We start from the raw sequence: 27,611 nt of genomic DNA, 5'->3' as shown, positions 1-27,611 counted from the left end.
TTCATAAAAATTTGTTTTTAATCTATATAAGGAACATTCTACTTTTTTGTTAAAGATTTCATGCAGCTGAAACTTAAGCTTACAGAGTTCCTGATATTGTGGTTCTGAGAAGTGTTCCGCTAAGTAATTTTCCTTTAATTTAATTTCACCTTCTAATTCTTTAATTCTGTTTAGGCTCTCTTTTTTCTTTTGAGCCGAGCGAGCTATGAGTTTCCCTCTTATATATGCTTTAGTGACCTCCCAAGCTGTTGCAATTTCCTTAGTACTGCCAATGTTTAATTCCAAGAAATATTTCAAATCCTCTCCCAACAATGTCCTAAAGCCTTTGTCCTGTAGTAATGATGTATTCATTCTCCATCTAGTCCTCTTGTAATCCCATGTCCAATTCTGTGTTTATACATAATTCCACCGCTGCATGATCTGTGATAGCAATAGTTCTTATACTACAACTAACTACACTGTTTACTAAGGGGCTTGCAATTAAGAAGAAGTAAATTCTGGAGTGTGACTTATGACAATGGGAAAAAAAACGTGTACTCCCTCACCCGAGGGTTAGTAAGCCTCCAGATATCCACAAGCACCATGTCATCTTTTAACATATGAATTGCTTCCCTATCTTTAGTCATCAGTGGACCTTTAAACTGACTTTTGTCTAAAATAGGGTCCATTACTTGATTAAAGTCTCCTGCGAGTATTATTTGCCCATCCATCTCCCCTAAAACCCTATTCACTTCGTGAAAGAAGTGTGGGTCTCCCTTGTTAGGTGCATAAATATTACACAATATCACCTGCATACCTTCTATTAATGCCTGGACACATATCATTCTTCCCTCTGTATCTTTAACCTCTTTAAGCAACAAAATGTATCCCCTTGTTAACCAAAATCATAACTCCATTTCGTGACCTTGAGTGTGAGCTGTGAAAAACATGCCTCACCCTCAACAAGATGGGTTTCCTGTATGAAAACTATATCTGCCTTATTAGTCTTTAAATATGACAATACTTTGCGTCTTTTGACTGGATTTCCACTTCCATTAATATTCCATGACATGTATTTAATACATTTCTTAATCATCTTTGTTCAAATGACCCTCCATATTCATGTCTACTTCACTGTTCCTGTTTGAAGCACTGTTCATCTGGATGTCTATGCCTCCTGTGTTCTCATACTTTAAAACCCTGTACTCTGAAATGTGAACACTAACATTTAACCTGGGAAAAGAACATTTCCGGTACAGAATACGAAAAAAAAAGAAAAAACATAACCAAAGTCCAAAACATAAATTCAAGCCAGAAAAAGTCTGACAGTCCTGTAGCTGACATGTGCAGCTTTAAAATGAAAAACCAAAATAAAACCTTATCTGGTCCGTGGGTCACCGCTCCTCCAGCCTGTAGTCCTCCGTCCGTGGCAACTGCCAGAAGGGTCCCTCTCCTCCGACACCCGTCCTCTCAACATGTATGTGGCTCTTCCATACAAACATAAATATCCACTCGTCTCCCTTGTCGGGTGTTTAGTCATTGCCCTGGTCGTTGCCGTAGTGAAACTCATATTCTTCCCCCGCCACTTGAACCTCAGTGTGGCCGGGAAGGCCAGCGTGTACTTCACCTCCCGCTCCTGCAGTTTGCGCTTCACCGAGGTGAAGGTTCCTCTTCTCCGCCAGCTCTTTTGTCATATCGGGGAATACAGACAGTTGACATCCTTCCCATACGAAGCCCCGTTTTTGCCGTTATCACCTTGACCCTCGCTGACTGTCTTAGGAACCGTATCAGCACCGGTATCGGGGGCCGCTCCGGGTCTGGCATCGGTGCGAGCAACCGGTGTGCTCTCTCAATCTCAAACTCGGCATCAGCCCAGACCCCCAGCCCCTCCGTCAAAATTTTCTGAACACAGCTCAGTAATGTCCCATTGGTCCCAAAAGTCTCTTTCAGGCCTATGAGCCTCAGATTGTTCCTTTTGCTGTGATTTTCCAGGGCTTGAATGCGATCCCACATTACATCCATTAGCTTCTTTCTCTTGTCTCCATCAGCGTGGAGCCGCTCTGAGGTCTCCTCCAGGCGCTCAATGCGCGTTTTTACTTCCGCCAAACTCTCTTGCATAGCCGTCACTGTCGCTTTCAACTCCTTTGTCATTTCTTTAATAGTTGAGAGATCTGTAGCAACGCTCTGCAATGTGCTGCTCACTTTAGTAATTTCTGTAAACAGACATTCAGGACTGGGAGGTGGGTCACCTGTTGGATCTTCTTCTTCATGTGGAGGGCTTTTTCGAGTAGCCATGCGGCCCGTGCCTTTGAAATATTTCGACGTGGCCATTTCGCTTAATTTCGGTTATTTCAGTTTTCCAGAACTGCACCAGCTGTTTACTCTTCAAAATGAGGGTAGTTTTTTTAATATAATTTGAGTCCATACTTTGGTATAGGACCAACCATGGACCAGCTCTTTACCCTCACTAGGGTGCTGGAGGGGAAATGGGAGTTTGCCCAACCAGTCCACATGTGTTTTGTGGATCTGGAGAAGGCTTACGACCGTGTCCCCAGAGGCATCCTGTGGGGGGTGCTCCAGGAGTATGGGGTGGATGGCCCCTTACTAAGGGCCATTCAGTCCCTGTACCAAAGGAGTGCGAGTTTGGTCCGTGTAGCCGGTAGTAAGTCGGACCTGTTCCCAGTGAGGGTTGGATTCCACCAGGGCTGCCCTTTGTCACCGGTTCTGTTCATAATTTTTATGGACAGAATTTCTAGGCGCAGCCGGGTGGGGGAGGGTGTCGTGTTCGGTGATTGGAGGATCTCGTCCCTGCTTTTCGCGGATGATGTGGTCCTCTTAGCTTCATCGAACAACGACCTCCAGCTCCTGCTGGGTCGGTTCGCAGCCGAGTGTGAAGCGGCTGGGATGAAGATCAGCACCTCCAAGTCTGAGGCCATGGTCCTCAGTCGGAAAAGGGTGGATTGCCCACTCCAGGTTGGGGAGGAGGTCCTGCCTCAAGTGGAGGAGTTTAAGTATCTCGGGGTCTTGTTCACGAGTGAGGGTAAAAGGGAGCTACCAAAAGGGTGCGTTGTACCGAGACAGACAGTTTTTTTGCCAGACGTCATGGCCGGCAATCGGGACGCAGGTTTTAGAAACCTCTCCCGCCGGCATTAAGATACCGGTCGGCGTGAAATATTCCGTAGAGGAATGTAGTCTAGCGGTAGGAGGAGTGGGTGGATGTGAGAGCCTGAAAGCGGCCTCCAGGATGAACAGCACTGTCGTCATTTTCTTGGACACAATTGAGAAGGTTAACACAGTGGTAGAGCGGAGAATCGTGCTAAGAAACACGCATGCCACGGTTTTCCCCCTTGTTAATCCTGCAAAAAAAAAAAAATTATATTGTCAAATTTGCCGCCATTTATTAGTGACGAGGTGCTGATTAAAGAGCTATCACGTCATGGGCAGATTGTGTCTGCAATGAAGATGCTTCCATTGGCAGAGGCGTCACTAGGTTTTCAGGACAGGGGGGCTTAGCCCCAAGGAGAGGCACAGGATGTGAACAAACGAGTGCGCGAGCACAAAATTTCACAAACAGCTAGCAAAGACTGAGAAATTATTTATTTGTTATATTAGTATTTATTATCAGTCTGTCTGTTTAATACAGTACAACAATAAACAAAGGTTTGCACAGTAGCAGAATGTGTACAGCATTAACAAGAAAAAAAAAATGACTACAATTGCAAGTTACTTGGTGGGTGGAAGCATCAAAGAATGCCGTCTGTTTTTACCTTTTTGACCCTTCAAGATACACGATGAATTGTATTAATAACTGATCAACATCTTCAGTCGTTTATCTTCAGTCGTTTTTATTCAGACATTTAAACATTTAACAGATAAAGACATAAATAAACATCAAGTCTGAAATGGAATAGGCAGAAGCTAAAGCTTATTGCGCCTATCCCAGTGTATTTACAGACATAAACGGTAAAAGCTGCCCATGTCTTATGCATGCACTCATACATTTTTTATTTTCAAATCATCCCAAAGAAGAAAAGAAAAAATCTATCATCTTAATTTTGCGTCCTTAGCATCCATTCTCAACATATTTTTTTATAACTGATTTCTTCAAAAGAGTTTTAAATTGAATTAAAGTTTTACAGTCTTTTAGCTCTTGGTCCAATTTACTCCATACATTAATCCCAACAAAAGAAACACAATGCTGCTTTGCACTTGTTCTCACATATGTTTTTTTAAACATTTCTTCCTTTCGGAAATTATAACCACAGTCTCGTTTTTGGAATAATCCCTGAATATGCACAGGTAACTTGTTATGGCTTATGTTATACATGAATTGTGCTGTTTTAAAGTCAACCAAATCCTTTAGTTTTAGTGCTTTTAGCTTAATGAAAAGCTCATTTGTATGTTCCCTGTAAGCCACTTTATTCACAATGCGGATCGCTCTTTTTTGAATTATAGTAATTGGATTAAGATTGGTTTTATAAGTGTTTCCCCAAACTTCTAAGCCATAGGTCATGTAAGGAAGAACCAGGGAACAGTATAAAATATATAAGTTTTTTTCATTTAAAAGTTCTTTGACTTTAGATATTATTGCAAGAGATTTACATAGTTTTGCCTTGATGTAGTTTATATGGGGCTTCCAGCTGAGCTTATTTTGTAAAAGTACTCCAAGAAATTTTATTTCATTCACTCGTTCTATCTCAGTATCATTAATTATTAACTTTCTATGAACATTAATGGCACGATTTCCAAAAACTATAAATTTGGTTTTGTTTAAATTGAGGGTTAACTTATTTGAATCAAACCACTTCTTTAACAAAAATAATTGTTTTTCTACTATATCAATTAATGTTTCTAGATTTTTACCACAACTAAGCATGTTGGTGTCATCAGCGAATAAAATAAGGTTTAATGTTTTTGAAACTAAGCAAAGGTCATTAATATACATAAGGAACAAAAAAGGACCCAACACTGACCCCTGTGGAAGGCCGCAGGTCACTGTCAGCAACTGGGAATCAGTGCCATTGATGTGGACATACTGGGATCTGTTCTTCAGATAAGTCTGGAGCCAAGAAAAGGCCACTCCTCTAATCCCATATCTGTAAAGTTTTTGGAGTAGCAATTCATGATTCACTGTATCAAAAGCTTTGGTGAGGTCTAGGAACACACCAACAGCATATTGTTTATTGTCTATGGCATTTGATATTTTTTCTACAAGGTCCACTAATGCTAAGGTAGTGGTCCTATCGGGTCTAAAACCATACTGCTGTTCACAAAGAATATTTTGCTTATCTACATAACTGAATAATCTTTTATGGAATATCTTCTCCAGTATCTTGGAAAACTGTGACAGAATGGAAATGGGTCTATAATGAGTGAATTCATGTTTATCACCAGCCTTGTGAATAGGTATCACTTTAGCAATCTTCATTCTTTCTGGGAAAACCCCCGATTGTAAAGAAAGATTAAAAATGTACGAAATTGGTTTGACAACACATTCAATAATGTCTTTTAATACTGACATGTCCAGTCCATTCCAGTCAGCTGACATCTTAGTCTTGCAATTTTTGACCACTGAATTTATTTCATTTTCATCAGTAGCTTGAATAAATATAGTTTTATCAGTGGTTGGTATTTTGCTTAAAACATCAACTTGATTAGTGTTGACTATTTCTTTAGCCAGTTTAGGGCCAATATTCGTGAAATATTGGTTAAACTGATTTACAATTTCATTGGGTTGATTGATCAAAGTTCTATCGTTTGTTAGGAATTCAGTTGGAATGTCAGCATTTTGATTTCCCTTTTTGATTAGTTTGTTTAAAACACTCCAAGTATTTTTAATGTTACTTTTATTCTTCTCCAAAAGGGCACCATAATAGTTAATTTTACTTGATCTTATAATACTAGTTAATCTATTCTTATATTGTTTGTAGGTACATTCTGCCTCTTTTGTCCTCTTTCTCAAGAAGTCTTTGTACAGTTTATTCTTTCTCTTACATGCTTTTTGAATACCCCTAGTAAACCAGGGCTTTTCTGTAAATTTATGGTTCATTACTTTACTAACTAGAGGGCAGTGTTTTTCATACAAGGTGATAAATATTTTGAGAAATGCATCATATGCAATATTTACATCATCTACATAAACATTATCCCAATTTTGTTCCTTTAATTCATTCTTTAGTCTAGAAATAGCCTCTTGAGATTTTAACCTTTTTACTATGATTTTTTTGTTTTCTTTTACTGATTTGATAACTCTCTTTATTACTGTAAAGACTGGTAGATGGTCAGATATATCAGTAATTAAAACTCCACTTGTTATTTCACTTTCTATAACATTAGTGAATATGTTATCAATCAGGGTTGCACTGCTTTTTGTTATTCGGGTTGGTCTTGTTATGGATGGATACAAGCATAAACTGTACATGGAGTGAATAAATTCTATAACAGTATTTTGTTTTTGAGGATTGAGCAGATCAACATTGAAATCTCCACAGACAAAGAGCCTTTTACTATTTATATCCTCATACAGATCAATCATTGTTTCCTGAAACTTTTCAATACAGGACCCCGGTTTTCGATACACACAACTTATTATGGCATTTCTTGACTTTTCAATCTCAATCTCTACTGTAACACATTCCATGATATTATCCAGGATTAAACACTTACTACTGACAAGTTTACTTCTCAAATTCTGATTAATATACAATGCTACTCCCCCGCCTTTTTGACAATTTCTACTTTTGAAGAACGCATTATATCCTTCTATTTGGTACAAGGAAGATTGCTCTTCATAGCCAAGCCATGTCTCTGAGATTGCTATTGCAGAGAATTTATTTTTTGTTTGTGCTAAGCAATCTAAGATCTTAGAAAAATTTGTATTAAGACTCCTACAGTTGAAATGTATAATGGACAATGAATCTCTGAGAGTCATTTGGGCCTCAAAATGGTCCTCGGTAAAGTATTCACAATTATTCTTTATTTTTGTATAAAAATTGTTCTCTGGATCAAGATCATTTTGCATATCTTGTGGTTTATACTCTGTATAATCAAACGTTTTAAATTGCAGATTTTCATAATCAGAATAACCAGAATTTGCTCTTACTGTGTTTGCAGTTGAAATAAGTCCATCTGGTTGTGTCATGTATCCAGTTTATTGTGTTTCATGGCGTTGACTTCTTTCAATCTGGATGATACACAGCAATATTCAGTCATTTGTATTGATCCAGCTCTGTTATATCCTTAACAGCGATCACTTTTGCTTCTTCAGGAGGTCCGTTCGGCTTGATGAGAACTCTGCAGTTTCTTGTCCAGGTGTCTTGAATCTTCTTTTCTTTCCTCAGAATCCTTGCTTCTCTTGCGATTGCAGCATTTCTCTTAGTTAGGTGCTCATTCACATAAACACCCGTTCCCTTTAATTTTCTGGCATTCCTAAGCACCTCCATTTTGTGCTTCCTGTTGACAAAGCGAATCAGGATATTTGTCTTTTTGCGGTCTTTCTGAGGCAAAGTATGGCAAGCAACAATGTTCTTACTGTCTATTGTAATGCCATTACTATCAAAGAAGTTGATTACCTGTTGTTCGAACATTGGTAATTCAGGATTTGAAGCAGGATTTAGCAGGTTTTCCTCTCCCCTACCACTGGCTGCTGCCTGTGCATAAGAGCGTTTTATTTCAAGCCCTGATATCAACAGGTCATCCATCCTTGAATACTGCTCCAAGTCATCAATTCTTTTTTCCAGTTGTTCAATTTTCTTGTCCTTTACTTGTGCCTCTTTTTTCAGTTGTTTAATTTCCTCCAGCAATTCCTTTAGGCCTCTTTGTTCAGTTACCACTTGAGTTATTTCCTGCGACAAGAAGCCCAGAGACTTCTTGATTTCTTCAATATCTTCGGCCAACTTCTTATTAGCCATTGCTTCAATGAAGATTGTACAGATAGGTATGCAAGCAGGCTTGGTCTTGTGATTTCTTCAGTGTCTGCTGTTTCGCAGTTTAGGCCTTGTGTCCACAAATGTCCAAGATATGTCACCAAGACTCAAAATACTTACACATCCAAAATCCTTATTTGTTCAGTTCATAAGGGATTACTTTAAATGAGGTAGATGCTGTCTTGTTTCTTTGATAGAGTTAGGATTGTGGAGCTAAGTGACACCACCACATCAGCACGGCAGCCATCTTAAACATAGAGGCTAATGCCATGACTTTCGCTCAGCACACAATAATTGTTTGCTCCCAAATATTTTGAAGTCGCACATATGTGACTAAAATGGTTGTAATTTCAAGCCCTGAAAAATATTACTTACTTACTTGAATTAAAGTAATTTTTGGGTCAGGCTAATCTGGTTTAGACATCCTTTAGACTCCCCTCTCACTCACTGTGCTCCTCTGCCCTGACTCCTACAGGCCAATAAGGCTGGTGGAGTGATCTACTGATGATAATCATACGTGAATGAGCTCAGTTCCTGTTTCACGGTGTGCATCCATGCGTAAAGTGAGAAACACAGCTGATGCTCCAGAAGGAAGTCACCCCAAAGATATGGTAAAGAGAGTCACACTGAACTCTAGAAACAACCAGGACCTTCGCAGTGCATCTCAGACTAACTAGCTAAAGCTAGCTATAGCTAAGTAGCAGCGTTCTTTTACAGCTGGAATGTAACTTTTGACCCAAAACAACAAAGGTAAGACGTGCGCAGAGATTGTCTGTAGTGTGTAAGCCAGGTTTTTATTTGTCAAACATGGAGCATTTCATTAATTACATGGGACTTTCTGCTGTTAGCTGGGGGCTGGTGCTAACTAACTGTTGCTACCAGCAGTGATGAATACTTACTTTCCTGAAAAACTTTCTTCTATCCATTTGCGCATCCATCCATCCATCCATGTTCTTCTCCTAACAGTGTTCTGTTCGGCTCTGTGTGGCTGCGGGTACCGAGCCGCAAGGAAGGTCGCAGGGAAAACTTGGACTGGATTTTCAGTAATGTGGTCGTTCTAATCTGAACAAGTGGAATGGATTGATAACAACGTACCAAAGGAGCTCTCTCTACCGTACACTACGAAGTGAAGGGAAACTGACAGATATATGATCACATTTAAGTCCTTAATGACACGTTATATGATCATTTATTTAAACTGATATGCTGGACGCTTTATATTGAATTTGTCAGCATTTATTGTAAAAAAAAAAAAAAATAAAAAAAAATTAAAAATTAATAAAACTACACCAAACTATTTAGGGGGGCTTCAGCCCCCCTAAAACGGGCCTAACGACGCCACTGTCCATCAGACTGTAAATCAGCCAAGTTGAAGCATGTAGTTTATTTTAGGAGGCAGGTCTACATGATTCTTAAAAATGATGATGAAGAACTCAATATTGCTCAATATCTAAAGTTGAAGGCTTTGATTACACAATTTTTGCTACAACTGAGGTGATGAAGTGTTTTGGGTGTGGGCAGGAGGGGCACTTGGTGCACAGCTGTCCAGAGAGGACTCAGGAGCTAGAAGCTGAGGCTGCTCAGAGGGTGGAGGGGGAGACTCAGGCAGAGGGTGAGACTCAGGCAGAGGGTGAGACTCAGGCAGAGGGGGAGGGGGAGACTCATGCAGAGGGTGAGACTCAGGCAGAGGGTGAGGGTGAGACTCAGGCAGAGGGTGAGGGGGAGACTCATGCAGAGGGTGAGACTCAGGCAGAGGGTGAGGGGGTGCAGGGGGAGGCAGCAGCCCAGGAGCCTCCTGATGTTCAACAGGATGGGGAGAGAGCCTCCACCTCTGCTGCAGGGGTTGGTCAGCAGAGTCAGACCAGTGTTAAAGAGGAAGGAGAACAAGAAGGAATGAACATTGATGAGCTAATCACTAATGGAGAGAATAGTGAGAGAGATGAGTCTGTTTTTAAATAAAATCAAGAAGAGAGTTTAAAGAGACACGACCAAACCAAATGTCATTAAAGGTGCTAGGTGCTAGAACGTATTTCCTCTGACTCTGACAGTGAACAGGAGCTCTCTGACTCATCCTTACCTGATGGTCAGAAAACCAATGGCTATAGTCTGGAGCACATTCACAGTTTCCTGGAGATAACCAAAGGGAAAAGGGAGGTCTTGGTGAATAGTTCATTATTTGTAGATTCAGCTAAGTGGCTGATGAGACAGAGAGGTGCTGATGGTCTGAAGGACCCAGAGGTTTTTGGCCTCAGGAAGTGGGTGCAGAAGGTGAAGGCACAAATTAATAAACGATGAATAGAATAAATAAGGAGCAACACCTTTTTCACACCTTTTTCCCTTCTGATCTCCATATGCTTGGCCATGAGTAGTTTCAGAATTTCCTCCCTCAACCTTAATGGTGCAAGAGATGTTAAAAAAAGAACCATGTACTATGAACTTTTAAAAACAAAGTGTACTAACATCACCTTTGCTCAGGAAACCCACAGTAATACTGACAATGAAGTTGAGTGGAAAAGAGAATGGGATGGAAATATTGTGTTGAGTCATAAGAGCACAGTGAGTGCAGGAGTATCAGGGCTTTTCTCAGAACATTTCTAGACAGTATCTTTTGATGTTGAGGAGGTTGTAAAAGGGAGGTTACTTAAAGTAACTGCTAGATATGAAACAGCTACAGTAACCTTGTTAAATGTATATGCACCAGTGCTTCCTGGTGGAAGATGTAGTTTTTTAGAAAAACTTGCAAGCACCCTTTGAAAATGTGCTTCTACAGATGTTCTAGTTGTAGGAGGAGATTTTAACTGGACTGTTGATAATCTGGACAGGAATCATTTAGAACCTAATCCTCAGTCAAGAAAGGTTTTGAAATGCATCATTGATACCTATGAATTGGCAGATGTGTGGCGCTCTAAACATGCAAATGATGCACAATTCTCATGGGCTCATGCGAGAGATCATTTTATCTCATTCGCGAGACTGGATAGATTTTATTGTTATGAACATCACCTACAAACATCCAGATCCTGCTCCACGTGTCCAGTAGGATTTTCAGATCACTGTCTGTGACGGCATTTTAACCGGCAACCGACTTCTAGACGCCGTTCTTTGTTCAGGAGTTCGCTATGGTCGTGACGCGCTCCAAGTAAAACAATCACTGCCTCTTTTGAGTTATTTATGGCGTTTTATTTGCGTCTGGTTCTCAGTGTCCACGGTCATGATCAATAAGAAGAAAAAACAAGAACAACAAAACAAAAAGAAGAGCGGTCAAAAAACATTATGGCTCTCCCCTGTCTCATCTGAGACACCTGTGCCACTCTCCCCTTTTGTCCTCATTTCCTGGGAGGCGGCATCACAACTATGAATAATCAAAACAGTCAAATGAAATTGTAAACTTCATCTAGACAGTTATGCTCCAGTTCAAATGATAATAATAATCAAATCAAATATACAAAAATGGCTCTAATACTGTCTGTTAATAGGAAATGTTTTTATCAACAATATGAAACCTTAAAGGGCATACTGGCATTTTAACACTGTGTTGTTAAATGATGGACATTTCAGGAGGTGTTTGGTTTTTTTCTGGAAACAGTGGAAATCTAGAAAATCACATTTTCAGTCTTTACAGCAATGGTGGGATGTGGGAAAGGTACAGATTCAACAGTTTTGTACTCAGTACAATTTCAATGTCACTAAAGAGATCAATAAATCAATCAAAGATCTGGAGATTGATATAGTGGAGCTCCAACATTTAAGTGGGTCCACAGGAGATTGAGGCCATATTCAGGTCCTCAAAGCAAAACAAGCTGCTTTAGCAGATCTGCTGGGGGTTAGAGCACAGGGGGCCCTGGTCCGTTCACGTTTACAGAATTCTGCTGAGATGGATGCCCCATCTAAACTTTTCTTCAACCTGGAGAAGAAGAATGGTCAGAACAGACTCATTCACTGTATTCGATCAGCTGATGGAAAAGATCTCACAGAGTCTTGTCAGATTCGTAAGAGAGCGGTGGATTTCTTTTCTGAGCTCTATAAAAGTGAGTTCAGAGAGAACTTGCTGATGTCGGAACAGTTTCTCAATAATTTGCCACAGGTATCAGCACAGGACAATGCAGACCTAGAGCACCCTCTGACACTGCAAGAACTGCAAGAGGCACTAATGAACATGCAGAATGGGAAAGCTCCAGGCATGGATGGCCTTCCAGTGGACTTTTACAAGACCTTTTGGTCCACATTAGGGGAGGATCTGCTAGAGGTCTTAAATGTCAGCTTGGCTGCAGGAAAGTTACCTCTTAGCTGTCGGAGAGTAGTCCTCACATTGTTTCCCAAAAAAGGAGACTTGTGCAAGGTAAAAAACTGGAGGCCAGTGAGTCTGTTGTGTGCTGATTATAAAATATTTTCAAAGGTGTTGGCAAACCGGTTAAGAAATGTGGTGGGGCATATTATAGATTGTCATATTGCATCCCTGGCAGATCAATTCGGGATAGCATTTGCCTAATTCGTGATTATTTGGAAGTCTCTAGTTCATTGGACTCAAAGTTTGGTCTGATTCCTCTCGACCAAGAAAAGACGTTTGATCGGGTGGAGCACCAATATCTATGGACTACTTTTGAAGCTTTTGGTTTCTCCCCAGGGTTTATCGCCATGATTAAGACTCTTTACTCTGACATTGAAAGTGTACTGAAGGTTAATGGTGCTTTGAGTGTTCCCTTTAGTAGTAAGAGGGGTATTCAACAAGGATGTGCAATGTCTGGCATGCTTTACACTTTAGCTATTGAACCCATTTTATGTAAGATTAGAAGAGAGTTACAGGGAGTAAAATTGAAGGATAATTTTGTACCTTTCCATCTATCTGCTTATGCAGATGATATTATGATAGCTGTAAAAGATGATAATGATGTTAAAAAGTTGATTAATATAACTGAGTGCTTTGGAAAAATTTCTGCTTCAAAAGTAAATTGGGATAAGAGCACAGCTTTGTTAGTTGGGAAATGGCAAGGAGATGAGCCCAGGCTACCCAGTGGAATGGAATGGGGGAGGAGTGGCATTAAGTATTTGGGTGTTCATCTTGGTGATCAGTCAGAAATGATGAAAAATTGGGAGGGAGTGGTGGACAAAGTGGAGGGAAGGCTAAAGAACTGGCGTTGGCTTTTACCCAGAATGTCCTATAGAGGGCGAACACTCATCATTAACAATCTGGTGGCTTCTACCTTGTGGCACCGCCTAGCTGTTTTAGAACCTCCAGTGAATCTGTTAATGAAATTACAAAGTATTATTGTGAACTTTATTTGGGATAGGTTACACTGGATACCACAGGGTGTCTTATATTTGATAGGAGGAAGGAGAGAATGGGCCAGGGATTGGTTCATCTGGAAAGCAGGAAGGCGGCTTTTAGGCTTCAGTTTGCACAAAGCTTCCTGTACGGTCCAGAAAAGTTACCATGGAGACAAGTAGCAGAGTTTATGTTTGGAAAGGTTAGTAATTTGGGATTTGGTAAAACATTGTTCACACTTGATTGTTCATGTTTCAACTTGAATTGTTTGAATTGTAGTGTGGTAAAAATATGGTGTTTGATGGAATTTGGTAGATTGGGTTTGAGTGGTTCACTGTACTGGCTGCTAAAGGAGCCGATTCTCAAAGGTGCTCGCTTAGGCACTTTTTTTGGAACAGACACCATCGATGTCCAGGACTTTAATCACCAAAGGTATAACCACTGTCAACATTTGTTAGAAATAACAGGAGCTAACATGGATAATGCTGTTGCCCTGGCAAGAAGACTGGACATTCAATCTGTTCTAGTGGTGGGACTAATCCTTGACAAAGAAGGATACAAGAAGAAGTACCAGAGGAGGATAGAGGGTTGCTAACAGGATGGCTTAGTGGACATTTAACACCTGATGAGACCGACTCTTTCCCCAGGTTGTGCTTTAGGTCCCAACTTACAGACTGTGAACATATGGGGTTTCTGCTGGAAGCTGGTAGGAAGGTATGGTTGTCACTGGACTCTGTGAGTGGGAAAGAAATCTACCAGGAGTGTGTCAAATCCTTACACAAAGACCAATTAAAAAGCAGAACAGACACACCTTGGAGGATCATTTAAAGGTTTCATCTCATGTTAAACCTGTGTGGAGCTGGCTTTACACACCACCATGAACCAAGAACACTGGTGACCTACAATGGTGCATCTTCCATGGTACTGTGGCAGTGAATGCTTTTGTTGCTGTGATCAATCCTGCAGTTTCTGATGAATGTCCTTTTGGTTTTGGAACAGAGACTATTTTTTATTGTTTTGTAAAATGTTCCAGATCAGTGTCCTTATTTAGAACACTTAGAACCTTATTAGTTTTGTTCAGAGAGTCTTTTACTGAACACATGTTTATTTTTGGTAGAAGAAGAAAGGTCAGCTGCTTCATTTTTTCTTTGGCCAAGAAAAGTTGGCAATTTATTGAAGTAGAAAAGTGAAGATGGACAGAGGGCAGAGTTATGATTGTTTATTGCTCTTTAAGAGTTTAGTTAAAGCACGTGTGCAGGTAGAATTCAACTACTACGTGAAAATGGAGGATTTAGAGTGAAGGTGAGGGATTTGGAGGGAAAATGTATTACTGTGAAAAAAAATCACGTTTGTAGAAGTGTTGCTTTGATTTAATTTAAACCAACTGTGTTAATTGGTGTAATCTTTTTTTTGAGATTGTTGACTAATTCCTCCTGAAGAAAGTAAAAGTAGTGGTTTAAAACCTCAAACCTCTCTCTCTCTCTCTCTCTCTCTCTCTCTCTCTCTGAGTGCATACTGGTAGTGAGTGTGGTGAGCAGAGACTCTGAGTGATTTCTGACTTTTTCTGTCTTATTTGATGAATGTATCACCGTCAATGACCTGTTTGTGTCGGTGCAACCATTGACGCTGTCCACAACAAAGGTCATTCTGTCTAATGTCCCCCCCTTTATCACTGATGAGTTCCTAAGCAGAGAGTTATCTAGACATGGAAAAGTTGTGTCTCCTCTTAAAAAGATCCTCTCTGGCTGTAAGTCTCCATTGTTGAAGCATGTGGTGTCTCACAGGAGACAGCTCTACATGATCCTGAACAACCAGGATGAGGAGCTGTGGGGTCAGGGCGGGATGGTGCTGGTCAGCAGGACGGCCTGGACGGCGCTGCTGGTGAGGACAGTGTACAGGTTGAGGGAGAGGAGGGACTCACAGGAGAAAGATGTTGGTGTAAGTGGTGAAGATGACCTTGAGGAAAGTGAGATCAGTGGTGAAAACACTGTGAATGGTGGAAATGGTTTGAGTGTGACACAGGTGGGAGAGACAGGTGAGCTATGTGAAACACAGGTAGGTGCAGGTGAAATGAGCAGAGCATGGTGTGAGCAGGTTGAACTGACAGAACCTGGACAGATCAGAAGGAGAGCTGTTGGTTTTTATTCCTCTTTGTTCTCCAGTCAGTATGAAGAGGATGAGCCACTGTGTCAAGAGTTCTGCAACGAGCTGCCTCAGGTCTCTGAGGAGACCAACTCACAGCTGGAGAGGCCTTTACAGCTGCAGGAACTTCAGGGCGCTCTGCAGAGCATGCAAGGGCGGAGGGCTCCCGGCATCGATGGCCTGACTGTGGAGTTTTATAAAGCCTTCTGGGACATTTAATCAGCTGATCTTTTAGATGTTTTTAATGAAAGCATGGCCTCAGGTTCATTGCCACTGTCCTGCCACAGAGACATAATCACTCTCCTGCCTAAGAAAGGAAACCTGCAGAACATTAAGAACTGGAGCCCTGTGTCTCTGCTTTGTACGGATTACAAGATCTTGTCCAAAGTCCTGGCCAACAGGCTGAGAGCAGCTGTCCATCAAGTCGTCCATCAGGACCAGGCGTACTGTGTGCCCGGCAGGTCCATGGTAGATAATATCTACCTAATCCCAGATGTTTTGGAGGTCTCCAGCTCATTGGGTGTAGACTCTGGTCTGATTTCTCTGGATCAGGAAAAGGCTTTTGACCGCATTGAACACTGCTTCCTCTGGAAAACTATGGAGAAGTTTGGGTTCAGCGCTGGTTTCATTGCTAAGATCAGGGTGTTGTACAGTGGTACTGAGAGTGTGCTGAAGTTCAGTGGTAGTCTGTAGTAGTCTGTAGGCGTCCGACAGGGCTGTGCACTGTCTGGAATGCTCTATGCACTCTCCCTAGAACCCCTGCTGCACAGGATACGCACAAGTACTGAAGGCCTGACTGGACCTGGTTTTAGAGAGAACATGGTTTTATCTGCTTATGCTGATGATGTCATTGTTTTATAAAAAGCCAGCGTGAAATAGACATTTTAGCTAATATTACAAAAGATTTGAATGTTTTATCATCAGTGACTGTGAATTGGAAAAAAAGTGAAGCTCTTGCAGTCAGTGAGTCAACCAGTCAGTCCCAGTTCTCCCCCAGAACCTGGTTTGGAATAGAGACGGTTTGAAATACCTTGGTGTCTTTTTAGGAAACGAAATAATAGTCCAGAAGAACTGGGAGAGCGTCACAGATAAAATAGAGGGTAGACTGGCTAAATGGAAATGGATGCTTCCTCAGATATCTTACAAAGGTAGAGTTTAGTTTAGTTTAGTTTAGTTTATTTAGATCCCCATTAGCGTTTGACTTGCAGCAGCTATTCTTCCTGGGGTCTTTCCATCATCATGACATCTACAAAGCATTAACACACAACACATTAATACATAAAAACAAAAATATATTACCTGCTCCTACATTGAACCACCACAAAGTATGAATATCAGGACCCAATTTACAAATACACAAAAAATACACAAAAAATAGGCTACTGATGGTTGAAATTACATTCAAAATAATAATCTCTTAATTTCATTTTAAAATTTACCATATTTCTTTGTTGTGTGACATCATTTGGAAGGGCATTCCAATCCTTCATGGCTCTATATAATACCGTACCTTGAGAGAGTGCCCTAGGTAAGATAAAATAACCTCCAGCAGCATGTCTAGTGGAATAATTATGTATGTTTGAACTAAAAGATAATTTCTTATACAAAATGTATGGCATTTTAGTTGTTATAATATTTCTGAGAAAAACCATCAACAAATATGACATTCTATGTTTAACCTCTAGCCAACCTAGATTGGCATGCATACGACATACATTCGACCTTGTTCCACACACAAGTGCAACACGTGCTGCTTTATTTTGTATCCGTTGCAGTTTTCTGATGTTAGTTAGTGAGGTATTGGACCAAACAACTGCACAATAATCCATATGAGACAGAACCAGTGCTTGAATGACTTGTTTAGTAATTTGTGTTGTTAGATATTTAGAACATCTCCTAATCATTAAAAGAATGCTTCCAATTTTGGTTATTATCCTCTTAATATGCATATCCCATGATAATGTACAATCTATGACGACTCCTAATAATTTCACCTCTTTAACTTGTTCAACCAATTGATTACCAATCATGACATTAAGCTCTGGACTTGAACGCAGCGAATGGTTTGATCCAATAACCATGCTAGTTGTCTTTGACACATTCAAAATTAATCTATTACAGTTAACCCACTCGGAAACCGAGTAGCCTCTCAGCTCTGGCATGGCCTGACATGTATGGACCCCCCCCTCAGGTTTACTAGCCCAGATTCAAACAAAAATGATCAGTTTCTTCTGGGACGGTCTACACTGGGTACCACATACTGTACTGTTTTTATCCAGGGAGGAGGGGGGACAGGGCCTCGTCCACCTGGCCAGTAGAAGGAGGGGGGACAGGGCCTCGTCCACCTGGCCAGTAGAAGGAGGGGGGACAGGGCCTCGTCCACCTGGCCAGTAGAAGGAGGGGGGACAGGGCCTCGTCCACCTGGCCAGTAGAACAGCCACATTCAGGTTCCAGTTCATCCAGAGGTTCCTGACAGGTCCGTCAGACCTGGTGTGGAGAGAAGTGGCTAGTTGTATTCTCAGACGTGTGAATAACCTGGGACTGGATGCTGCTCTGTTTTAACTGATTCTAACTTTCTAAATGTAAGGGTTTTACCTCCGTTTTATCAGGTGTTTTAGATCCTGGGCTCTTTTTAGCCTTAAAGAAAGTGAAAAGTCTAACTCTCTGCACTGGTTGTTGAAGGAGCCACTGATCCACAGGGCGAGGCTGGATGTGTGCAGCGCTGCCACGCCTGGCCTGATGGGGGCGCTGCACCAAACTAAGACCTTGTGCCTGAAGCAGCTGGTGGATGCAGCAGGTCCAGACTTGACTGATGCCCGGGCCGTGGGCTCTCTGCTGGGTGGCTCAGAGGGTCCTGGGGCTCTGGAGGCAGAGGCTCTCTGGAAGGGACAGAGGCCTCATCAAGGCCCCATGATTTAGCTTCAAAGGCTTTTATCTCTGTTCTTAACCCTGCTGTTACCAAGAAGCTGAATGAGACTGTCTTCCATCTTTTCACTGAGTGGACAAGACTCACTGAATTCTTGAATCTTTTAACTGTTGTTGGTGAAAAGTTCTCTGAGAGCAGCTTCATCTTTGGTGCAGGCTACAAAAAGACAAAGCACATTAAGTGGCAGCTACTGAACTTCCTGTCAGGAGAGGCTGAATGAGCCATATACGTGAGCAGGAAGAACTAAATGGAGGACAGGGTGGGCCAGGAGGACACTTCAGTGTGGCTTTGTAATGTCAGGTCCAGACTTTGGCTGGAGTTCAGATTTTAGAAGATGATGGCAGACTTGGACACGTTTGAACAACAGTGGTGTTATAAGAACGTTATTTACACTGTGGAAGATGAACTTTTACTGGATCAATCTGTGTGTGTCTTATTTATTACTATGATGATCTCTATGGAAGATGACTCGTGTGTTCATGGAAATGAAGTATTTCTGTAAAATCAAATCTTTCTCTCTCTCACAACCAACCGACCATCAAGACTCTGATCATCTGCAACACCTTTCTAGATCTCTGTCCTGTTCCTTCTGCTCTCATCTGCTTCTGTCCTTCAGCTTTCTCTACAATCATTCAATAAAGTCATGAAAACCTGCTGCTGCTGCTGCTGCTGCTGCTGTCTCTACAGCTGATGATGGGATTTGTTGTCCTCTCAGTCTGTCAGGTGGAGGTGGAGGAGGGGGTGGAGTCTGTCCAGCTGCCCTTCAGAACCACAGAGCTGGATGAAGACGCTAAAGTGGAGTGGATGGACAGATACAACAGGAAGGTCCATGTGTATCAGAACGGCTCTGACCAGCTTGAAGACCAGAACCAGATTTACAGAAACAGAACGAAGATGAATGAAGACCTGCTGAAAACTGGAGACCTCAGTCTGACCCTGAAATACCCCACAGATGGAGACAGTGGACGATGCAGATGTTTAGTCTACAACAAGGAGGGAGACATGCTGAGATGGAAAATAGTGGAGCTCAAAGTGAAAGGTTTGTTTTCTTTCTTTCTGTAGTGATTGAAATAGCTCTTTACTGAGGATGTCGTTAAGACTCACGACCTACGTCACTACTGACAGGTAAGTGTCCAGAATGACCAGGACAGGAGGCTGACAACTTGTAAAATATAAAAGTTTATTACAGAATAAAAATTAACTAAAGAAGAAAACACCATATGGGGGCTATGGCTACACCGTAGCTGTTTTGCAATAGAGCAACTTGTTGTACATAGCACGTGGTTTCATTGAAATAGGAAAACTCTCAGAAAATGGGCTTATAAAATAAACCAATACATTTAGGACCAATACATTCAGGAAAATCAAATACCACTACAAGCGATAAAAAAACACACACAATGTTATCATGCAAGAAAAACACACTATAAAATCACCCAAAGGTCACTGAATGTTAGGCCTAGTGCTTCCCCCCCAAACCTGTTACTTCTCCTATATTGCAGAATGCCCGCTCAATATTGCACTAGTCCCCATTCAATGCATATCGAAAAAAGAAAACTCACAGAACCAAATGTCAGAAATAAAAGGGCCCTGAATTAAAACTAACGGTTGGGAAGAGAAAAAAAACAGTGACAGACAATGTACCCACAACAATCCTATTAAAGAACAGACATGGAGGTTGAGCCGTGTTTAGCATGCAATAAAACAACATTCTCAGTATAATCATTCGTTTAACATGCTGTACCTTCGGATCTTTTTAACTCGCACCCAGACCAGCAGTTTGCTTCGATGTTTCGTATTTCCCGACAACCAGGCCGTGTCACCTATTAAGCCCCCCCTCAAGGTTCACCCTGCGTTACCACACGGATGGAGGTTACTACAGAAACAAAAGAACACATAATCCAGGCTGCAAATACAACTAGCAGAAGACCTGTTTAACTCTAAGTATATTTTCTATGAGTCACTCTTTTATGTATAATACTATCAAGAATATTTCTTAGTGAAACGCGGCCTACCACAACAACTGGTTTGGCGTCCTGGCTGCTGCGTCTGACTGCACTTCCGTGCCTGTCCACACCGGTAGAGAGAGAGAGAGAGAGAGCGCGCTACTTCCACTCTACCTTTATAGGCTCCCTGGGTCCGAAAACCATCCCCGTTACACTTCTTTCTTTCTTTCTTTCTTTCTTTATTTCTTTATTTCTTTCTTTATTTCTCTCTCTCCCTGTCTTTCTTTCTGTCTGTCTTTGTCTCTAACTGTCTTTGTCTCTAACTGTCTTTGTCTCTAACTGTCTTGTGTCTCTAACTGTCTTGTGTCTCCTCTGCAGACAGAGTCCAGGTCCAGGATGTAACGTCTCCTCTGATGGCTGAAGAGTCAGTTTGATCAGGTTGTTGATCTTTGATTATTGATCAGTGAAGGATCTGATGATGATTTCAAAGAAGATAAAGCTGCTGGTGAAGCAGAGTTCATGTCAGCGACCTCCTCCTGCTTCAAGTCAAACCCTCAAAGTCAGTCAACACGTTTGGAAGAGGGAACTAATGACCTTCATTCAAATGTCCAGCAGAGGACAGTCCTGACTGAAACCTTCAACAAGACACAAGTTAACATGAGCTTTTGAACATTTCTGGGACTTCTGATGTGTTGATGAAACCAGGACAGAAGGAACTGATCAGCAAATATGTTTTAAAGAACGTCTGAGAAAGACAAAAGGAAGAAAAAGCCACAGTAAATAAATGACTGAGGACAGATTGAAATGAGCCTTTCAACAGCAACATTTAAAAGACATGAAGTGTGCAACGAGCTGTGGTCACCAGCAGGAGGCAGAAGACTGCAGAGGAGAGAGTGGAGAGGTTCCTGTTGGAATTCCAGGGTTAACCAGGAAACCACACACATCCTTTACTCAGTGATAAATCACATGTTCACACTGAGCGTCTAGAAACTGAGGAATCTGTTGAAGTCACAGTAAAGGAGCAATCAGCTTCCTGGCTGCTCCCTCCCTCCGCCCACCTGTGTGTGTGTCATCAGACCTTTTGGAACTTTTTTCCAGATCAGAGAATAATCAGTGATGAAAATAACCTTCAAACAGTGTGAACAGTGTGGCTGGAGCTGAGGTCTTTCCTTCATCTGAAAACTATCCATCTCTTCTTCTGTTCATTCTAACAAGAGCGCATTTCAAATCAAATCAACAGACATCACTTCAGTTTACCACTGAGAAATGAAACGTTTCTACAGGTGAGGAAAAGAAACTCAGAGATCAGCTGATGGTGGGAGTGTTTAGCTGGTGGAGACCAAACATTGAGCCAAAAGAGACAGAGTACTGGAACTCATCAGGAGGACACTGAGACAAACTCCACTGAAGGATGGAAGCTGTTCATCACATCAACATGATGATCTAGAAGGAATAAAGACCAAGTGATCCCATACGGAAAAGAAATAGAAGAAACTTAGAAAACAATGTAGAACTTTCCATCACCTTCAGTTCATGTTTCATGTCCAGTATATGATTTACTCTTGAAAGTGGCCACTTTTGCATTATTTTCATACAAGATGATAAAAAGAATTCTATAAGAATCAGGTGAAAACTATATATGTAGAAAATAAGGAAAGCACATGTCAACGTATGTTGTCCATTTATGGTTGGTATCATTTTTTTACAGTGTCTCTTTAAAGACATATACTTTACATATATGAACAAGTATCATTATATGGAGGTTTTCTGTAGTAAAAGTGAATATTTTTTACAGGTGAATGATGCTGTCTTTATATGTTTTATAGAAGTTTATTTAATGCTCGATACTTGATATCAAAGGTGAAAGTTGAGAGTGCAGCTAACCAACGCTAGCTCACAGCATCAAGTGTGGCTGTGGTAAGCAGGTATGTCAATGGATGTTATCTGTGATAATGGTGAAGAAATTTCTATACAGATAGTTGTGAGCTCCTAATCCTGTTGTGCTGGCATCTGTGTAGAGCACATAGGATCTGCATAGCCAAGGACTGGGGACGATGTCAGCTTGTGTATGATCTCCTCGAAGGCTCGTTAACACTCAAGATCCCAGCATTCACCAAAGGGTTCTTTTGGGCTGAGCTATTTCCCATCACTGAGGCTAAGCATGAACCCTTTTCATCGCGGTGGATGGCCAGCATTGAGGTAATCCTTCATGAACCTCAGATAGTAACCTGAGAACCCTAAGAAGGATTGGAGCTCCTTTAAGTTCTGTGGTCTCAGGCAGGTTTTCAAGGCTTGAACCTTTTCAGGTTCAGTCTTCACTCCATCGCTGCATATAATGTGCTCCAAGTAATGCACAGAAGTCTGAAAGAACTTACATTTATCAGGCGAAAGTTTCAAGCCATGTTCCCTGAGACGGCTGAGGACGTGGATGAGCCTCATCTCATGTTCTTCGAGAGTGTCCGAAAAACACTATGAAGTCATTCAGGAAAACCAGGACCTCCTTTAGATGGATGTCACTCATGCAATTCTCCATAAGCCGTTGAAATGTGCTCAGTGCATTGGTGACTCCCTGGGGCATTTGGTTGAATTCCCAGAATCCAAAGGGGCACACAAAAGCGGTTTTGTGCTAGTCACATCCCAGTTTGATTGTACCCAGACTTCAGGTTCATTCAGGTCCATCACAGAAAACCACCTGGATCCAGCGAGAGCAGAAAATGACTTCTCCAGTGTTGGCAACACATAAAAGTCTTTTATTGTTTGCAGGTTTCATTTCCTATCATCCACGCATAGGCGTACATCGCCATTCTTCTTTCTCACCACCACAATAGGTGAAGAGAATGGAGACTCTGATTCCTGGATTACGCCTGTGTCAAGAGGGTTTGGAGGTGCCTCTTGACTGCTTCATAATCCTGAGGATGAATCAGACGAGGTCTCTGTTTGATGGCTGTCTCTTGCTTCAGGTTGATGTGGTGCTGGATTTTAGTTACATGAGTTTATGCTCTGGGTCGGTGGTTACACCACCACAAGGCTATGCTAACTCATGGAGCTATCTGCTAATACATCCTGGTACTCACTGAGAAAGAAAAGCTTTAAAACACAGGTAAGGTTCCCAGAGTCACTAACAGTGGTTCACTGAACACCTGTGGACTCAAACAGTTTCCTTTTCAGCAGTTTGGCACAATATCAAATGTTTTTAACAATATTAGTCCATATGAGTGTCGTCCATGTCACTGCTCTCTTCATCCTGTTGCTCTGTTTTCTTCTCACTGCACATCTACCTAACCTGTTCTAAGGGGCTGAGCATGAACTACTTAACACCAATAATGATTCAGCTACATCAGAATGACCCAATGATTTTAGTTTTTCTTCACAGGACCACTCTCTGGAGCAAACTCAGACCTCTGGGATGAAATGAATTAATAAATTAAATGTGAAATGAAATAAGGAATGTGATTATGAAGTAAAAGAAAATAATGTTTAGTGAAAGGAAAATATTTCTACATAATATAACATTAGTTTGCATGTTTACAACAACAGGTTACACTTCCCATCTTCCTAGCCTCCCAGCTAACAGTAGCCATTCCTAGCTTCCTTGTTATGTCCTCCAGCTGATCATTGGTTTTAGATCCAGACTCAGGGGACGTGACAGTCGACCTTCAGAAATCCTCTGATGTTGGTTAGATGTGTTGGAACATTTAAATGTCAAACTGAGAAACATTAATGTCTGCGACAGGAACAAAGTTCAGTTTCAACCTTTTTACAACACAGATACACACCCATCATCTTGAGCCTCATAAACAAATCTCAGCTTCTGTGTGTGTGTGTGTACATGTTTTATTCCTCAGAAGTGATCTGTGGACTTCTGGACTTTAATCCAGAGATCTTTATCAGAGTGAAGCTGAATGTAGAGAGAGACACACCTGGCCCCTCCCTCTCTTCACCTGTCAGAGGAAAGCTGACACTGTCTTCACAAACGTGGCTGCAGAGAAGTGTTGTCAGAGAGTCAGTAGATGATCAGCTGCTGTGAGCCTTAGTTTGACAGGAAGATGAAGACGTTGGTGGTGTTTGTGATCCTCGTTGACGGTAAGATATCTTCTTCCTGGATCTGATTCTCACTTCAGTCTGACATAATTTCTCTCACGTCTGTCTCTTTAAAGAAAGTCAGTGATGACCTGTTTCAACTTTGATTAGTTCTTAGTTTGTCTGTGAGGGACACGTCCAGAAGCAGAGTCTGATGTTCTGTTCACGTGGACTGTTTCTAATCACTGCTGTAAATGTAAAATCACATCAAGAAAGAAAGAATCAAACAGATTGAAGGTGAGCTCAGAGCTAACGACTGCTTGATGATCTGGCTGCAGGTCAGGACTTCACTGTTGGACACAAACATTTACAAATGTCAATGTGTTTGAAAGTCAAACTGTCAGCTAGTGACTTCTTCATGGGGGGATGTTGACGACTAGTTTCCTCATCCAGATGCCACATTACTGAGAACAAGCAACAGAGACATATTAAAGGTTAAGAAATGTTAACCTTATTAAACAGCAGCTGTTTTCATTCACCCTATCTATCCTGATGTTTCCAGTGGTGAATGTGGGACAGGTTTTCAGTGACTGGAACAAACTGAATGTCCTGGTCTGGACTTCACAGCCTCCGTCCTGTTTATTTCTGTCTCTAGACAAAAGTCTGAACATTCACACATTAACAACAGGTCAGTCTTCAAATGGGTTCTTACTGGAATCAACACAAATGATCCAAAGCTTTCTGAGCAGCACAGAGGACAGAACGTTGACTATCACATGTCTGGATGTATCAGATGATCAGAGAACAGTCGGTCCAGTCTTCTGTTCCTGACATTGTGAACTGGAACCAGGTCAGAGGTTAACTATCAAACACAAACACAGTGAGCTACGGTGTCCTGGAGTGGACAGAAAGACAAACATCTGTAGAATGAGGCCATGTTTCCTAAGCTGAGTGCTAGAAATGCTAGAAAGAAGACAAGAGAACAGAGCATTGACTTTGGACCCAGCCCCCCTGGACCTTATGGACAAGCAGACCATGAACATGAAGGATGTTTCTCAGTAACATCTTGCTCCAATCAGTAGATGTTCTCTCTGTGTTTGCTGCATGTTAGCTTCCTAGTGTTCCAGACTTGTAAATCTGTGAAAGCAAGAAGCCATCTCTGAATACTTGACATGAATAACACGGTTGGAGTTCTAGTTTGGACGTTGAGACAGTTTGTGGTTTAGATTGGTGCTGTTAAAGAAGAGATGTGTCTCTGTGTTAGTATCAGGACCAGAGGAGGCCTTTTACTGATGGAGTGTAGTGCAGAGATCAGTCCTGAGAGATGGTGCACCATGAGTTCATTCATCAGTTAGAGCTAAAAATCATCTTCTGCTTGACTGAACTCTAAACTGTTCCAGGACTGGAGTAGAGGACAGACCTGATCAACACAATCTTACAAATGTCATTACTCATTACTTTGAGCAAGAGAGGAAGTTTTTCAGCCAAATCTATGAAAACTGTCAAAACACATTCAATGATCTGTTCTTTGACTTCAGTCTGTGAATGAAATGTAGTTTTTCATTGACTGACTGATAGTTCAACTGGTTTCTCTGGTCCCTGCAGATAATGTGACCTACAGTCAGTCATGTGTCAAGTCAAACCCACAGCATGCAGCTGATTTGTCTTTCTCTTTGTGTGTCCTCTCAGTTTCCCAGCATGCCCTGGCAGGTGTGGTGCAGGTGAATGAGGGGGCGGAGTCTGTCCTGCTACCCTGCCACTACTTGAATTATTTACCTGAGGACCCCACAGTGATTTGGACCAGGAACGATCTCAGTCCCAAATCTGTCCACAAACGAGGAGAAACAGATGAAGTTGAAGGTCAGAACCAGGTTTACAGGGGGAGGACATCGATGACGCCTGATGCTCTAGACACTGGAGACTTCAGCCTCACTCTGACAAAACCCCACCTCTCTGACAGCGGCAGCTACACCTGCTCCATCAGTAATGGAAGACGAGAACTGAGAGTGACAGACGTACATCTACAGGTCAAAGGTCAGAAACAAACCTCAACATGTGTTCACTGTTTAAATATGAGGAGGAAGAAAAAGACTCAACTGAACCTTTGTGAGGTTTCACTTTCTGTAGCAGAACATTTGACAAACAGCAGTGGAGACAAGAGCAGCACCTCATGCATTCATTCATTCATTCATTCATTCATGCTACAAGATATGACAGAACCAGTATTAACTCTGTCAAAGACTGGAAAACCTGAAGGAAGGTGATGGGTCCTTCTAAGAGTGTTAGAGAAAAGTGTAAGGAAGAGTTTCTCACAGACATTTAGCAACGATGAAAGGATGAAAATCTAACTCAGGTTTTTATGTGATCCAGGAATGAAGTTTGAAAGCAGCAGTGTTTTCATATTATTAGGAACAGTCTGGGGAGACATTCCTGTAAAGATGATGTGTTGTGTTTCTGCTAATGTGATGAGATGCTTCTAATTAGGGCTGTCAATAGATTCAAATATTTCATTTCATAGTTCAATTCAAATGAATCACACATTCTTTAAAAGTCTGTTTCAGATAAACCTGGAAGGTACATTTGAAAGTTTTTAATACTCTTCTCAACATGTCAGCTGCTCAGAAAGCTCTGTGCTCTGCAGAGAAATCTCAGCTCTCAGCTGTGTTCTTGATTAGGGTTGCAAAATTCCGGGAATTTTCAAAGTTGGAAACTTTCCATGGGAATTAAGGGGAATATATGGGAATTAACGGGAATTAACGGGAATATATGGGAATAAACAGGAATAAATAAGAAATTTACAAAATTGAAGGTTGGCCCTTAACAGGGAACTTAAATATAGTTGGGGGGAATATACTGTAGCATAGTCTTGGCTAAAACAACCAGATTTAATGCAAGTACACTCCTCAATCACATGCACACAGCACACTGCTTACTGCAGGGCTATTGAGGCCATGCCCCCTACATGCACTGTGCATTCCTCCATCACATGCACAGGTGATTTCTTGAAGCCTGGAGGCCACACTTTTGAGCTCAAAGCACAAGACTATTGAAGCCACACATTTGAGCCTGCGGACTATATAAAGTCAAGTAAGTTTTGATAATATCATGGGGTAAATATATTTGATCTATAACGTTATTAATGTTTAACTTGCAAATATTAAATAAAAATGTATTAATACAGTAGCTAACTATCTGGTAAGTTAGGTGCTAAATGAAAGCTATTTTTCATTTCATTGACCATTTAAGATGCTAGCTAATTATGGTGGTAGCTACCTCAAATTTGATGCTGTTTCTTCTGACTCCTGCAAGACGGTTTTCTGTAACCATACAAGAATTTATACATCAATTGTCATCCCATAATTCCCATAAATTCCCATAAATTCCCAATAATTCCCATAATTCCCATAATT

At 41.3% G+C, this 27,611-nt stretch overlaps 1 protein-coding gene across 1 annotated transcript in view; it reads left to right on the top strand.

The window, feature by feature from the left end:
• LOC311485584 (butyrophilin-like protein 2) overlaps window positions 1-20,670 on the top strand; it is a gene marked incomplete at its 5' end in the record, with an annotated part of 44,544 nt that extends 23,874 nt beyond the window's left edge. The window contains 2 exons of the mRNA XM_084541109.1: window positions 18,951-19,274; window positions 20,560-20,670. Coding sequence (XP_084397235.1) covers window positions 18,951-19,274; window positions 20,560-20,615 — 380 coding nt within the window. The 3' untranslated portion in view covers window positions 20,616-20,670. The remainder of the gene's footprint in view (window positions 1-18,950; window positions 19,275-20,559) is intronic.
• Between the last annotated feature and the right edge of the window lie 6,941 nt (window positions 20,671-27,611).

Source organism: Chelon labrosus, assembly GCF_963514085.1.
Source record: "Chelon labrosus genome assembly, chromosome: 1".
Lineage (NCBI taxonomy): Eukaryota > Metazoa > Chordata > Actinopteri > Mugiliformes > Mugilidae > Chelon > Chelon labrosus.
This window is presented reverse-complemented; position numbering and strand designations above follow the sequence as displayed.